Source organism: Pollicipes pollicipes, unplaced genomic scaffold (genome assembly GCF_011947565.3).
Source record: "Pollicipes pollicipes isolate AB1234 unplaced genomic scaffold, Ppol_2.1 Scaffold_4881;HRSCAF=5763_pilon_pilon_pilon, whole genome shotgun sequence".
Classification (NCBI taxonomy): Eukaryota; Metazoa; Arthropoda; class Thecostraca; order Pollicipedomorpha; family Pollicipedidae; genus Pollicipes; species Pollicipes pollicipes.
Window position 1 is genome coordinate 32218029 of NW_023596576.1, and position 15658 is coordinate 32233686.

Genomic DNA, 15658 nt, shown 5'->3' on the forward strand with positions numbered 1-15658 from the left:
TTAATATCCTACTGATGTCTGAACCATCTGAAGGCACAAGTTTATCACGTATAAAATCAGAAGTCACAAGCTTAGCACAAGTTTATCACGTGCAGAAATCGGCCCCAGGCTCCCGTGACCCCGTTGAGCATAGTCCAGGCTTCTATGTTTCGCATCGTGGCTACAAGCCGCGGGCGACTTCGTGGGCGACCGCGGGCGACACGTTTAACGGCTTCTGTAACTGCGCGGGAGCGGCATCGGGCCCTTTTCTCCACCCTCGCAAAATTGAGTATACTCTTCGGTGGTTTACGACAGGGAGCGAGGTAAAACATGACGGCACTCCCGTTCTGAAAACGCCACAGTACTGAACTACAGTCAAAACTGCAAGGTTCCCCAAACCGAGTACAAGCGAGCGAGGAATGTCCTTTGAAAAGCGGAAAGAAGAGAGATTGCTTCGGCTTCTGATGTAAGCAAACGTGTACGGGTCGCACTGCTGTATCGTGCGCCCACACGCACGCATATTCCTCTCACGCAGATGTGCGACAACAGCGACCTCGGACTGTCGGAGTTACAAACACCGGGTCGTCAAACGGCACATTCTCAGTGACAGCCTTGTATCACATCCGTTTTAAAGCACGGACCGCATCGTAGGCCTGGCACTTCCACAAAACCTTGCAAAGGTCGCCCATGGTTGCTGCACGCGATTTCTTTTGTCGCCATTCGTGCAGGAACTTTCTGTTGATCTGCAACACAAAAGGCACAGAAGTCGGTTACCACGCCCATCTTGCCTTAATTTGTGTTCTTGATATATTTCAGATTTTGTGTGCATAAAATGTCTTCGCGCTGCGTATGTGTGGATATTTCACACTCCACCGTCGTCTCAAATGTCAAAAAGTGTAACGCCACAATCCCACTTAAACGACGCGATGCATGACGTATCGCTGGTCTCGAGCCGATCCTCCATGTGCCTAAAGGCGACACGCAGAGGTCAGACCTGACGCGGGTACCCATCTCAAACTGCGTTTTCGTCAGAACCGTTTACATTCTCCATCAAGGACATATACATCCAATGCCGGCGTCTGTCACCTTTGCCGCCCGTTATTATCACTCATAGGCGTAGGAACGTGTTGTGTTGTGTTATGCTGAAGTGTTTGGGGGGGGGGGCAGGGTCTGGACATTCCCGCTGGGGGTAAGTTAGCCCGGCGACCGGGTGGATAGAGAGCGAGGACTTCATCCGCTCTTGATCTACTGAACACATTTCGCAATCAGTAAATGTGGTTGTCATGCTATATATACACCTGCAGCTGTCTCATCCTGGTGCGCAATCTTACGCACTGGACTTGTCTTTGCTATTCGGGCAAATAAGGCTCTACACCTTCCTAAAATTATCTTCTGATTCGATATCGCCCCCTTGAAAAGACGAAATTACACGAACAGGTAGGCATTTTGAGTCATTTGCGAGGAATTTGCCTCCACAATTACATGTCCAAACAAGGCTCGGGCACAGCCTCGTCAGTATTTCTAATTCGAATGCATAGCTCATAGTGCGCCAGAGTTGTGATGAGCATCGATTTCGCCAAATGCCCCTCAATGTGCAAGTTCTTATCGCGGCATTTCTGGCAGAACCCAGTTAAACAGATTCAAATACTACCTGCCACAACAAAACGGCAGGCAACTAAAACCGAAAGTACTACTGTAAACAAGCAGGACCCCGGAAAAAGACCTCTATAGGATATATCTGAGTCCTGCGTAGGAAGTATCTGAGTAGGAAGTATCTGAGCCCTGCCCCGTCCGCAGTCGGCGGCCTCTGCCCCAGACCGGCTGTCCCCCGTGTGACGGACTGCCAACTAATAGTGTGACTACCTTGCTGCATGTTTATGAATCAACATCACTACATATTGGTGCGTAAAGCAGATCGGACACCCACTACAGTACCTATTTCCGAATCACCTCTCCTTATACAATACAACAGCAAAAAACGAACTTCCGGAAAATTGCCTGACTCAAGCGTGGGTTGATCCACTGGACAATCATTTGCTACTCCTTCAACGTAGCCGACTTTGTCCGTTTTTGAGTGTCGGACGAAGGTACACACTTTTCTTAAATAAGTTGTGTACCTTTTCTGTCGTAAACGTTGACCGCAACCTGATATTTGAGGAAGAGCTGGCGCTTCATAGATGGCCGGGTTGACATGCAACTGCCGTACATTGATATCCATTCAGTTCGATCTGAGTGAAACCTTAAGTGTAGTTGATAGAGTAAAGTTGATGTACGATGTTCACTTAAATACTAAATACTGTTGAGTGATATGCCGCCTCATAGGGCGGAATTAACGCCTCAGGTGTGAACCATGTGGTTCTGAGTCGCAAGCTCGCCACACGGTGCTCGATCATTAGGGCGTAAACTATTTGGTACCCACTTATCTGTAGAAACGCCGGTTCCCGCAGCCACGTCAGAGTGGTTCGAACTCTCCCCCCAGCATGTCGTAGGTGCATGGGGAGGGTTTTCTGAAGTAGCTGATCGTTTGACCTGACAGATGCCAGATGGTGGGAGACGAAAGGACTTCCACACACATACCGCATGATTGTGTCAATGCATTTGATTACGTGTGACCGGCCCCCCTAACGATTGCAGGCAAAGTTTTGTGGCGAAATGCGCGAAGTGGTGACGCCTTCTTCCCCGTTGGACTAACTAAAAAAAGACAGGTTTAAAGCGTTCTGGAAAAGTACTGCCACGTATTTCGTGGCTCAACACAAGCACTTTGCCGTATCGCCATCGCCCATCATCATCTCGTTCGTCCTATTAATGCCATCGATCGTTTTGTTTTTTTCACAATGCACGAAATATTTGCGGGGATAAAATAGTCCAACCTTTTAAAATATCTCGTCATAAACACTTTTACATGAAGTTTCCCTATAAATGTTCCACGTTCCGGATTCGTCTTAGGCTTCAAGTCACATTGTATAGTTCATCACAACATATAACTCAAAACTCGCCTGAAGAGTGTATTTCTGCTGGAATATAGCTATTTTGTGTCTTTTTTGTACTTTGTTCATCTTTTACATTGCAGTCAAGAGTCTACGGCATATCATTGACAAAAATGCACAGTCTCTGGGAGGGTCTCCTATCTGCTATACGAGAAATGGACTGTACACGGACATCCATCAGAACCAAGGTTATACAAAAAGGCGGGAAGGAGCCTCAGGTACATAAGTGGCATAGGGCTTGTCCCCCTCATCTTTGTTCGCCGTGCATGATGCGATAAGATGCCGACATTTACCACACGAAACAGTTTGCCTAGTGTGCTTGCAGAAAGCGAACTGGTGAACGGGACAAAATCAATTGGACAGCCAGAATGGCCAACTCCAGCACCAAAATACATATCCTGATCACCAACTGAAGTAGGAAGCCGAAACGGCCAGTTTATCACTAGAAGGCTAAGTCATCACTATTAATGCCCGTTAAAATATGGTGTAGTAAACCGATATTACGGCTAACACCTCCGGTTACGTGTGGAAGGGCATGAACAATCTCCAAAACGATTAAATTCAAGTGCACTGAAGAGCCCCTGTTCGGTACTACATTACGTGGCTGGCCAAACTCTTCCATTATCTTATTGTGGACCATTGTATGGCATTCAGGGCCCAGTCGCCTTCCTCTTCAACACAATGTGCCTCTGGTCGACTAGGAGCCCCTGGCCGACACAGGCTCTCCTGTAACAGCTCACACAGGCTCCCTATATCGAGGCACTCGGTGCCCTATATAGGCAGCCAGCCTGTTTCACAGGCTCCGACCAGCGCAGGAGGACTTCAGTAACAATTGCGGACACTGGCCTCGTCCCTGCTTCGTAAATGGGACCCCAGGGTCCAAGCCGACTCTCAGCCGAGCCAACTGCTCAGAACTGGTGACCTTGGACCTACACAGACGCCTTTTATAGTCCCGAGGACTCTCGACAGGCGCGACGAGTCCTTTTGACTGGCCTTTGAGAGCCAGGCCCTCAAAGGGTCTCGTCCCCCGGCCAGCGTTTCGGGCCCTCCGATCGGTCCTCTAATAGTATATGCCGAGCGTCCCGAAAGTCACTCAGGGCCCAGCGGGCCCTGCGCCCCTTCCCACAAGCTGGCTACGCCCCTGGATGTGTGGTTATGTACAAAACTCGATGTAAGACAGCGACCAACTCTCAGAACGCAACCCCAACGTGAATTATGGCGTCTGCGTCACAAAACATTAGCAAGCTTATGCCAGTTTGGTGTTAAATATGGTAGTTTTCTGTCGGTGGGCTTAATATCCTGCATTTTGGTATCAACTCTTAAATTCCTCCCATATCTTGACGATGCGTTTCACCTATTTGGTAAAACTTCAGCCAATCTGGTGGAAATTGTTCCTTCCAGACATCCATTTCGTGTATTTGGTGCCTTAAGTGAGCATAACGGTTAAAAACCATTCGTGCAAAAGGTGGTGAAAACACCGATATTGGTGACAATAACTCAGTCGGTGGTGAAGTGTTAATTTTAATCGTGATTCATTCAATCTGGTATAAGTGTCCATTTTGGATATCTCTAATTCATTTTTGGTGACCGGCTAACAGGGGGCCCTGGTGGACTAAGTAAATCGGCATGCGCTTCCAGGTGACACGAAAGTAAGTTAAACACCAATTTAATCTGAAAAGTGGGGGACCAGCCAACATGGCCGCCCCCACACCTTGAAACATGGGGGCGGCATGGTTCCCTTGCCTTCCCCGCCCCCACGTCCCTGTTCCCACGACCATTCTGATGCCACAACGAACCCGGCCCACCTTACGCGGAAAGGCTCGTTCGTGTTTGAGATGCTTTGAAGGAAGTGTAAGAGCATCGTTTCACAGCACAACGTGCCCGAAAGCCGCTCATCTGTTGCAAGGGAAGCACCCGTGAAAAACCGCCGACGAGAAGAGAGGACGAGGCTTACCGAAAGCGGATCATTCTCTCTATAACTGCAATTTTCGTAAGCGACCTGACTGAGACCCAGTCCTAAGGCGACGGTCTCGCGGTTGTTTCCGATGTGCCGAGCTGCTTTCAGTATATCTTGATCTGAAACAACATCCTCGCACCTGAAGAGACCTGCAAGGCATCGCAAAGTTGTCATGCATTAGGCGGAGGACATGGCACGACAGAACACAAAAAAGCGGCAGCTGTCTGATGGTTGGGCTTCCCCTGGTGAAAGTCTGATTCTCTAGACTGGAATAGACATCCCGACTGCTTATCTCGACGGGGCGTCACTTTTTGAGGTTCAGAGCAGAAGGAACGATGCTAAACAGGGATGCGAACCTAGCGAGCGATTTTACGAGAGTGGGGCAGAGGGAAAACATGCATTCAAAATCATTGTCAGTTGCGGCACCTTTGTGGGTCATCAAAGTCTGCCGCTATTAGATGACTGCAGAGCCGACATAGCATGGGGATCTCTCGCACATAAGCTGACAGCGTGACCAGGCATCCGTACAATATATGCTGTTGGGTCACACCTATGTTTGTCTTTGGGCGGGCGGAATCAATTTGACTGACAGCAACCAAACCTTTCGTTTGTAAGCAGCGGCGGTATCGATTCCATAAGAGGATGTGGGAGGATTTGACTCGGAGCTGGATCGCACGCAGAGGCTGGAGTCGATCATCTGACCAAGTATAAGTAACAACTGGTCTGGTTCTGGCCGCTGATATGGGCAAAAATAGAAAAAAAGAAACGCTTCTTTCGTGTCCTCAAAATATCGCATGAAGATTTGTGCACTCTCCGCAACGTGTCACTCTGTTGCTGTCATTGGGGCTTTACGATACACCCAGCTGATGCGGCTATATAGCGTCACCTGCCTCACCTTGGCAGGAAGGGCGGGCACCGTTGGGAAGCGCATCCCGCATCCTTGATAGCCCTGACACGCAGCTTACCCACCACGCTTCCGGTACCCTAGGTTTCATGTTCTACACAGTTGGCACTGGAGCCGACTCAATCACGCTTCCGGTACCCTAGGTTTCATGTTCTACACAGTTGGCACTGGAGCCGACTCAATCACGCTTCCGGTACCCTAGGTTTCATGTTCTACAGCACTGGAGCCGACTCAATCACGCTTCCGGTACCCTAGGTTTCATGTTCTACACAGTTGGCACTGGAGCCGACTCAATCACGCTTCCGGTACCCTAGGTTTCATGTTCTACACAGTTGGCACTGGAGCCGACTCAATCACGCTTCCGGTACCCTAGGTTTCATGTTCTACACAGTTGGCACTGGAGCCGACTCAATCACGCTTCCGGTACCCTAGTTTCATGTTCTACGCAGTTGGCGCTGGAGCCGACTCAATCACGCTTCCGGTACCCTAGTTTCATGTTCTACGCAGTTGGCGCTGGAGCCGACTCAACTGGAGGCGCCGTCCCCAGATGTCCGCTACACACACGCACACGCCAGTTCGATATCCTGTCGATTGAGAATTGCGCCGTGCGGCTGGAGACATTACCTGAAACAGTTCTATAACGTGCGAATCTGAGCCTTCTTCTTCCCAGCATGGGGGGTCAGGCACGAGCCCACTTCAGACGAAACACGATCGGCATTTGTTGAAAGAGTGACGCTGACAGCTGCATCGCGCCTGCCACGGGGTGAAGTAGACCCATTATTGACAAATTTGATCGCACATTTTGCACAGCTGGTTGGTTGCTCGAGTCCTTGCCAAGCGTACATTGCTGCAATGCCTCTAGTGCCACTAGCCCAATCCGCGTCCCACGCTGACCATGACCAGACGTGCGCGAGGTCAACTGCGCACCGCCCCGCGCCGCAGCCGCACGCCGCGGAGGAATCCCGGTCACACCCCGGAGGAATCCCGGTCACAGGCGCGGGTGAATTCCGGTCACAGACCGCGGAGGAATACCGGTCACACGCCGAGGGTGAATTCCGGTCACAGACCGCGGAGGAATCCCGGTCACACGCCGCGGAGGAAACGAGCATGCACAGAGCAGACTATTTAGCGGCTGTGAACTGTACCACGTGAAAACTGAAGGTAAGGTAAGGTAAGGGGATAGCGCATTATCGTGAAAAACAAATCGAACTGAAAAGCAACTTGAGCGACGTGTCACTGCTAATTGCACGTTTGTTTTGTCCAATGGTCTGTGGCTCGACCCCGAGTACATTGAGCATGGACCCTACGTAAAATAAGGCTTCGTCCCTCGGCCGAGTAGGGCATGAGCTTGGGTCGAGCAGGCAAGGGATGGGCTTACCCCGAGGTAAGGAATGGGCTTTTACCCTCCAGTTGCACCCTATGACGTCCGAGATTAGCGCGTCACAACAGCTCCTACGGCTTGGAAGACAGTCGCTTGTGTATGACGTAGGTGCCTGCAATGCCACAGGTAGCAACTCATGTCGCAACGTCGCAGGTCCCGAGCATGTGACGTGCCACCCACTGCCACTGCCTGTGCCGAAATGATTCGCGCTAGTGCCCGGAGAGCCTTTCACATCATACTGTCCACTGGGATCTCTCATCGACTATCTGGCACCGATACTGAACCGACACGAGATCACTCTGGGCACGTTCTGGCGGTCACTTGCGTTGATGTTGCGCCCTCGCGCTTCATACCGGTACATCATGTTCGCTGGTGCGGAACATGCCTCGACGTCGTCTTTTGGTGTGGCATTGAAGGTGTAGGCCGCTCCATGGATACCAAAACCAGTGTGTGCCATGATTGTTTTCACGGCCCGGTGGCATCTCATGGTGGTGCCGTTGCCACTCGGGGCATGGGCACATCTGAGGATGATCCTGATGCTCCATCGCTTTACACATTCACTGGAGGCCGAGGCTTTGAAGGCCCGATAGTTGTCAACAAACGGTACTTTGGGCATGCCTCGTTCCCGGAAGACTTGTAGCCGCTGAACCATGCTCGGAGCATCCTGGCGAGTCATCCTCTTCCTGATCACGAAACGAGATGGCCCACATGCTCAGATAGCGACAGAAGTATCAGATAGCGTCTCCACTGCACGTACGTCGCATCTCAAACCCTCTCTGCGCCGAAGTCCTCGATCCTCGGCATGCCGCTGCGCCACGGTATCGGCGCGGATCGATGGATGGGCACGCGTCGCATCGTTGTACTACCTCTTGTACCAACTTCTGAGACACCGTCGGCGACATCCCGCGGCAGAGCAGAGTACGTCGCGCGCCTGGATGTACGAACTTTTCGTGAAAGCGAGGTTTTTTTCTGCAGAAGTTAGGTTTCTGACAGCCGCACAGGCCGGAGCTTCATTTTCTCTCTTCTTCAGCCACCTGTTCCGCACTCGTGTGATACTATCGGCCTTGTTTTCTGCTGACGGCACGCAGTATCATCTAATTCCCTAACGGTAGACGTGATGGTCTGAAAGCGACGCCGAATCAGTTCACTGCCCACCCTCGCCTTGAGCCACGCCTTCCTCGACAACGTGTCGGGCAGACGGTGGAACATCGCACGCGAGTCTGTCATCAGGCGGATCAGCTCCACACCCCACGCCACAGCTAGGTTCATGACGCTTCAGGACTGCCTCTAGCTCTGCCAAGCTGACGTGACTGCAGTATTCATGTCGCAGCCAGTCGGCGTCCTCGATAACATCACCTTCCACTTCGATAACCGCGCCGAGAGGCACGGAGCTGTCATCCACCCAGACGGTGGCTCGGGTGCTGGCAACGTCCCATTGGCCGCGAGCCGGGTCGCTCTTCCACACTTTGTGCACCATTTCACGTATCATGCCTAGAAGCAGTGCGTGTTTGATTTGATCGTCCCATGCTGACGTCACCACGCCCGCCCTTCTCTTCACGAACGAGCGCCAGCCACAGGCAGGCAGATGGCTGACCAGGTGACGGCGAGAGCACACTGCGGCAGGTTGGGATCTGCGGCAGCTCTCCCACTCCGCTGTCTCGTTCCCAGTTGAGCTGGTCTCCTGCCTCGCGAACACGAAGTCCGAGCGCGCGATCCCCGCGACCCCTCACACGCATTGCGCGCTTGTACTCGAGCCCGTTCCGACGCAGGTTCGCTCCAACGCACTCAGCACTAGCTGCGCTGTCGTCCACACAAATGTCCATGCATGGAGACGCCGCCTCAAGAATCTTTTCGCCACGGATTAGCACGGCGGCGACCACTCTCTCCAGGATCTGAGGCGCAGCATTCAGCTCAAATCCGAGCCGCGTGAGGCAGAAGCGTTTGCCACCGATAACTATGATCTGGTACGTCCACAACGGTCTATGAACGTGCATTTACAGATACGCCTTGGGAAGGTCAATGAGCGTGATCCTTTTGCCATTCCGTCGCCACTCATGTAGCTTATATGCGCACCTAGCAGCATTTGCAATGTGCGCGGCTACGTGCGAGTTCACTTCTCGAAAGTCACGTAATGCTTAACCTCTAGCTTGTACGAGTCGGTGCTTCGGTCAGATTTGCAAACAAAGGACCTTACAATACTTACAAGACAGATGCGCAGTACATACTTTGCCCGAAAATGACGAACAAATAATATCAAAACCTTGCGTGAGGGCGTTGCAGGTTATCTTCATCAGACCTCCCACATGCGCAGCGTTTCATCTCAAACACTTGGCTACGCTCATTTCAGTCACCCAACAGCGTTTCAGTCAGGGACGCACGTAGGATTTCAAGACGAACGGCGCAACTCGTTCTTTTGCTGGTGATTCAGTTTGGCTGGCGCACCGCAGACGCACATCTGTTGTATAAGTTCAAACATCGCCGTGCGTTCCCGCCCAATTTACTATTAAAGGTTGACCCAGAGCATGTTAGTGTTAACATCCATTTCTGTGCATTAATACATGTCATACGTTTGACATAGGGGCGCATATGCCCCGGGGAGGCAATGCTTGCAAACGTCCCTGGCTAAAACTATCTTTTCGGCAGTCCACAACACAAACGAAAAGACGGCAGCAAGCAATTATAATAACAAGAACAGACCCTCGATACAGTACGAAACAGTGACTAATATGATCATGTCGACTGGGATTGTGTGTGTGTGTGTGTGTGTGTGTGTGTGTGTGTGTGTGTGTGTGTGTGTTGTGTGTGTGTGTGTGTGTGTGTGTGTGTGTGTGTGTGGTGTGCGTGTGCGTGTGCGTGTGCGTGTGCGTGCGCGTGTGCGTGTGCGTGCGCGTGCGCGTGCGCGTGCGCGTGCGCGTGCGCGTGCGTGTGCGCGTGTGAGTGTACAGAGGATAAGCTAAGAGTGCGGACTTCCAACCCAATATTTGTATAGTCTGAATTGATTGAAGTGCTTGCTGTCACTTGGAAGTTTTTTGTCGCTACTGTCACTGTTTCATTGGTGGCTGTGCCAAAGATAAAGACCCACGTAAACAACACTTTTGCTAACTACACAAACCCACGTTTCTTTGCAGCACTTGCTTACGAACGCGATGCTGCTCTTATGGATTGCGTAAGCTCGACGTTAAAAGCAATTCACCAGCTGGTGACCAGCCGTCAGCTGACTCAATGCGTCACGGTGACGTTGACCAGGCAGCAATGCCGGTTCATAATTGCTAAGTTCTGCGCGATGAAACGAAAGTAAGGAACCCACGTTACGCCCTAATCATTGCAGGAAGCGCACCTGAAAATGTTTGCAGTTTGAAAGATGTACAGACGGCTTACTCATCAGGTCTGCGGGGATGGGCTCTGAGTCCCTCGTCGTTGGCGCGGAACCTGGCGGTGGCGCTGGAGGTGCCGATGGTGGTATTCCGATAACCGATACATTTACATTTATCGGCGGAGAGATCAAGTTCTTTAACCCAGTCAGTAGCCCAGGCAAAGTACCACCTAGTGCCCGTAAGTCAGCAGGTTGACCAGTTCCTGCAACGAAAAAAAAAATTATCACTTATTTTGTCGATTTTTTTTAGGGGCTCGTCGACTGCGGAGGTCATATCGCGCCCAATACAGTACAGCGCAAATGTGTAATCATCGGGCGCACCGTCATCGCGCGCCATCCAAATTACAACAATTCAGTGAGGTACGGTGCGAGCGCACTTCACGCATCGCTCAGGCACACCCTAACCTACGGGTTGTCCGGCGCATCGTCCCAGTCCACGTACCTCTTGAATGGCAGGCACAATCTTCAATGACGGCGATAATAGCACAACAAAAATGATGCCACGTTGACTGAATGGTGCAGCATTTGTCCATTACCCACGATAGACGACTAAACCCAGCTCTATATGCCGTGAACCGGCTGAGGCTCAGATGCAATTCAATAGCTCTTTTATATCAGGCATGTCTTCACACACTTGTCCAGAATCACTCAAATTCCAAGGTTATTTTTGTAATGTATGTTTTGTGTTAATGCTGTATGTAATGTTTTAAAGTTTACAGGACCGCTTCCTGATCGTACGGTGTCTCTCTTTTTGCCTGATATTCGATCTTCATGTCCTTCTGCAAAGTGTTGTATTGGGCCTAGCGGGAGACTAGTATCCTACATTGTACTCGCATTGACTGCCCACATGACATGACATGACATGACCGCAGCGACAAGCCCACATATGACCTGCAGCTGGCCTTTAATGGCCAACGAATCCCCCCGTTACAAGCCACAAAGACTTTGGCATGACGATATCTACTGACTTGCACTTTCATCGGCACGTTGATGACATCATCTGCACAGTCAACAGCGCCCTTGGACCTCTCTACCCACTATCAACTATCAACAAACGTCACTGCACTTCTACCTGACACACCAACATTCGCAACAGGACGTCCCCTACGCAATACAATGACACGTTGTCAACGAACACAACCACATCAAACCTCCCACACTCCATCACCTACGAGAAGCTGGAACAAAGCCGGGCTTGAGGTGGCATCCCTCCAATCTGCTCAGTCCTTCACACGGGAGGTATGCCAGCGTCGCGGTGTGGCTACGCCTCCAATTCACAGCTTCGGATCTAGGCTTAGGAGCATCTTAAATACTAGGCCGGGATTGCGAATGCCCCAACACCCAGTCCTTCGTCCTTGTGTGGTAGTCTGTTATGAAAGCTCACAACGCTTTGAACTGAACTGTACCCGCTAGCACCAAATCAAAATGTCAATGCTCCGTAAAACAGATTACATCATCCCAAACTTGCATGAGCTCACTCGCATTGGGCAGCCTAGTATTTATCTCTGAGGTAATGGTTTACAACACTGCACCGGGCAGTAGATAGCATAGATTTTCCACGCATTTCTCCTCCAAACCAAAAATTCCCTTAAGAAAGTCTTGCGGTCGCGGGCAGCCGAGGAGAATCTGATGCGCGTTACGGGAATGGCTGCTCCGCTGCCGGCCGGAAACACCTATAAGTGTGGCTTAGAATGGCGGCGGACGCGAGGTCCGGACCAGCCAACAGATCAGTCGAGTGGGTTTGGGTCCAAGTCATGGATTCCCTGGCCGAACGATTGTTTTAAATGATTTTTAGAGGCGTTCACAGATAAAGCGTTCCATTTTTTAGCCAATCTACTCATTACATCATGTACTGTTTCATGTTCTCAATAGAAAATAAACAACAACAAACAAACAAACAAACGTGCGTGTGGTCTATGACAATGTGTTGCGTTGCATGGTTGCCTCTGACCGATATGTCAGAGATGTGGGCCCCGCCCTGACATTTTTCATGTCATTTTCTCAAAAACTGGTGCATATTTTTGGTCTGCATGCTAAATAAATGGCAACCGCAGTCCGTTTTCTTTGAACACGAACGTCAACCAAAAAACATCTGGGTGGCACTTCATCACATCAACTCATCTTAGAAAATTGGTATGACCAGCAGCATTCTGTATGGTCCTGCACGGGCCACAGCAGCATGGTCCTGCACGGGTCACAGCAGCATGACGCTACACAGGTCACAGCAGCGTGGTTCTGCACCGGCCACAGCAGCACGATGCTGCACGGGCCACCCCGTTAACGAACCCACTCATAAGTAGAGAAAATGTCAGGCATCACGTAAGTGCATACGACACACGTGGTCATATGTGCAAGTTGTTCTACGTTATTCACCTGCTGCGCCCGGGGCGTCGGATATCTCAGAAAGGACCCGAGATAATGGTTCAGAGACTCGCTGTTCACGAACGGTGTCCTCGGAATAGCTTCTGGTGACCATTGCAGGCGTCTGTGGAGGCAACAAGTACATTTTAAAGACAGCGAACTTCGCGCCACAGAATCACCGCAGCTTTCTTTCGGGACATCAGCCTTTGACTTGAAATTGCAGCGGTTCGTGAAGTCATACAGCGCTGAAGGGAAGTGAAAAGCAATCAAATGGCCATAGTCGGAAATTCTTACGCCGGGTTATCACCCTTCAATACACCACAAGGCGTCATCGTACGCACAGCTTGAAATGTCAAGTGCAGTCAATATAACCAATGCTTGCTATATAACGTCATTTAAACGGCACCTCTTGGTAAAGGTCGACAACTCAGCACAAGACCTGTGAGCCAATGATGCTGAACTATGGACACTGAAGGCATTTCTTGCTTACATCTAGCCTTGTTTCGACGTGCGTTCCCTCTTAATGAAGGAGGCAAGATGGTGTCAATAATGATGGCCGACGCAACTTAACACATTTTTACAATGTTTGAGAACCCAGAACAGGGTGGCTGTTGCATGTAAAGATGCTATTTTGCACTCTCATTCCATCTGACCATGGGTAGACACATACGGGAAGGAGACCGTCCCCCATGGCGCAAGGCGTGCCAGTCTTCTAACGGAGAAAGGTTCCTTGCAGAAATATTGCATATTCCAGCCGTTCACAGAATTACGCATGATGTTCTAGAGCAGATGGCCGTCTCGTTTGGCCGGTGGACCTCAAAGGCGTTGGCTTGGCATAGGCCGCGCGTTCCCCACACAATGATGATAGCACGCTGTCGCCCGGTGGTCTTGCCATGCTACTGCATGCCACTTCGACGAACATCCGTTCCAATCGACTTCAGGACGGGTCCTGTTCAAACCATTCATGAACCGTGGACAAGTGACAAGGTTGACACGCAGCGCTTAGCGGGGATCTGACCCAGCCATTCGAACAACCGACCCGCGCGGCTGAACGTATAACATCTCATTTCTCTCCAACACACACCACATACCGTCAGTACCTCATGACCGTGCAGTATCACAATGCACGCGAGCAAATATCTCAACAGGGCAGTCCATACCACGGGTGTCGATTTGTTTTCTTTTGGTGAGCCACGCCACGTCACGCCACTCCCCTCCCCTCCCCTCATCCCCCCCCCAGTTCCATCTAACTCCTAACGGTGAGTTTTGCCTCTTCCTCAACCCTCCGGAGCCAAAGTATGTACATGCAGAACTTATAAGTGAGGGTTTTTTAACTGTACAAATTCTCAAAGTTTGTGATGATTGTTTCACACGTAAAAGGGACAAAAAAAGTGCAAACTGAGATGTCAGTTTCAGTGCAGCAGACGGCAGACCTATAGAGCTCCGTGTTCTTATAAGTGTACACATCATACATACAACGTGACCACTGAAGTCGACGCGCCCGAAAACACCAATGAACAACAATAGTTAGCCGGGAGGGGAGGGGGAGAGGGAGGGCGACGCGGTGCGGCTCTGGGAGACTGCAGCATCGGGAGCAGTGTTTTTAGACATGCGAGCGCGCATGTTCATAACTATCTGATCTGATTTTATCACGGTTCAATTGCCTGACGGTTGCACATTCCCAGACCGGTGTAGTTCGGCAATGCCAATATACAACTTTGATCCTACTGCAACTACAATCTACATTCACGGAATCCTCAATGTCCATCGCAGACCCCCCCCCCCCAAAAAAAAAACTACCGAGCCCCTGGTCCCCATTGGTTTGGAAAGAGTTCGCTGAAGCATTGCCAAATTAATACTGCCAGTAGTACATTCCATAAAGTCTTTTAACGCTTGCAATACCCTTGGTGGTGTTATTTTTGTGAAAACCTGTCTAGGTCATCACGGCTTCATAGCACTGTGCAAATGTGCACAGGGGCTGCAGTTGTGCTGTTACATCATATATCGTCATATCATTACGTATACGATCCCCTTCACTATCACATTTAATCATCCAAAGAACCTCATGCATCAAACACTGCAATCACCAGCGCTGTCGAAGGTGTTCTACGGCATCAGTATTGCAGGCACAGTTGGCGCTGCACGGGTGCTGCGTTTACAAGCCTTCCTCGGCCAGTGACAGTGAACCTTCGAACGTACGAACATTGTCAATGCCGTCCGAACTCCGGGGGCAGTTAAGTTGGCTGAGCGTGGCGAGCTCATTGAGCACCGAGTACACGCACAGAAGTATAATCGCGTCGTCACTGAAGACCCAGCTGAAGAAGTAACGCTGTTACACGCTGAACCTGCATTGCGCATGACATTAACATGACGGGGGTTTCGTTTGCCACACGTTCGAGCTCAATCTGGAGAATGTTGCGTTCCGATCAGAGACACAGCAGCTCGAAACATTGTAATCCAAGAATGCAGCAGACTTGCAAAGCACGTCTATTAAAACGAGCGGGGAAATGTATTCTCACCATGAGAGCACCCGCCTCAGCGTATTTGGAAAAAGGTGAGTTCCATTGTCTTAAATGATGCATGGAGGAGCACCTGCGTTGCGTTTTACAAAACCTGAAATGCATATGTTTCGCCGATGCAATGTTGATGTGTCGAGAACGTGCGTGTACGCGGGTTGCAATAGTAGCATATATTCTGGGGCAGTTCATTCTTGTGA

General features: G+C 50.6%; 1 protein-coding gene across 1 annotated transcript in view; it reads right to left on the minus strand.

Annotated features, from left to right (window-relative positions):
• Positions 1 to 479: 479 nt before the first annotated feature.
• The window catches only part of LOC119100982 (uncharacterized), a 34409-nt gene continuing 19230 nt past the window's right edge, over positions 480 to 15658 (minus strand). Inside the window, exons 5-8 of the mRNA XM_037224215.1 lie at positions 12955 to 13066; positions 10587 to 10784; positions 4921 to 5072; positions 480 to 722 (exon numbers count right to left, since the gene is read on the minus strand). Coding sequence (XP_037080110.1) covers positions 597 to 722; positions 4921 to 5072; positions 10587 to 10784; positions 12955 to 13066 — 588 coding nt within the window. The 3' untranslated portion in view covers positions 480 to 596. The remainder of the gene's footprint in view (positions 723 to 4920; positions 5073 to 10586; positions 10785 to 12954; positions 13067 to 15658) is intronic.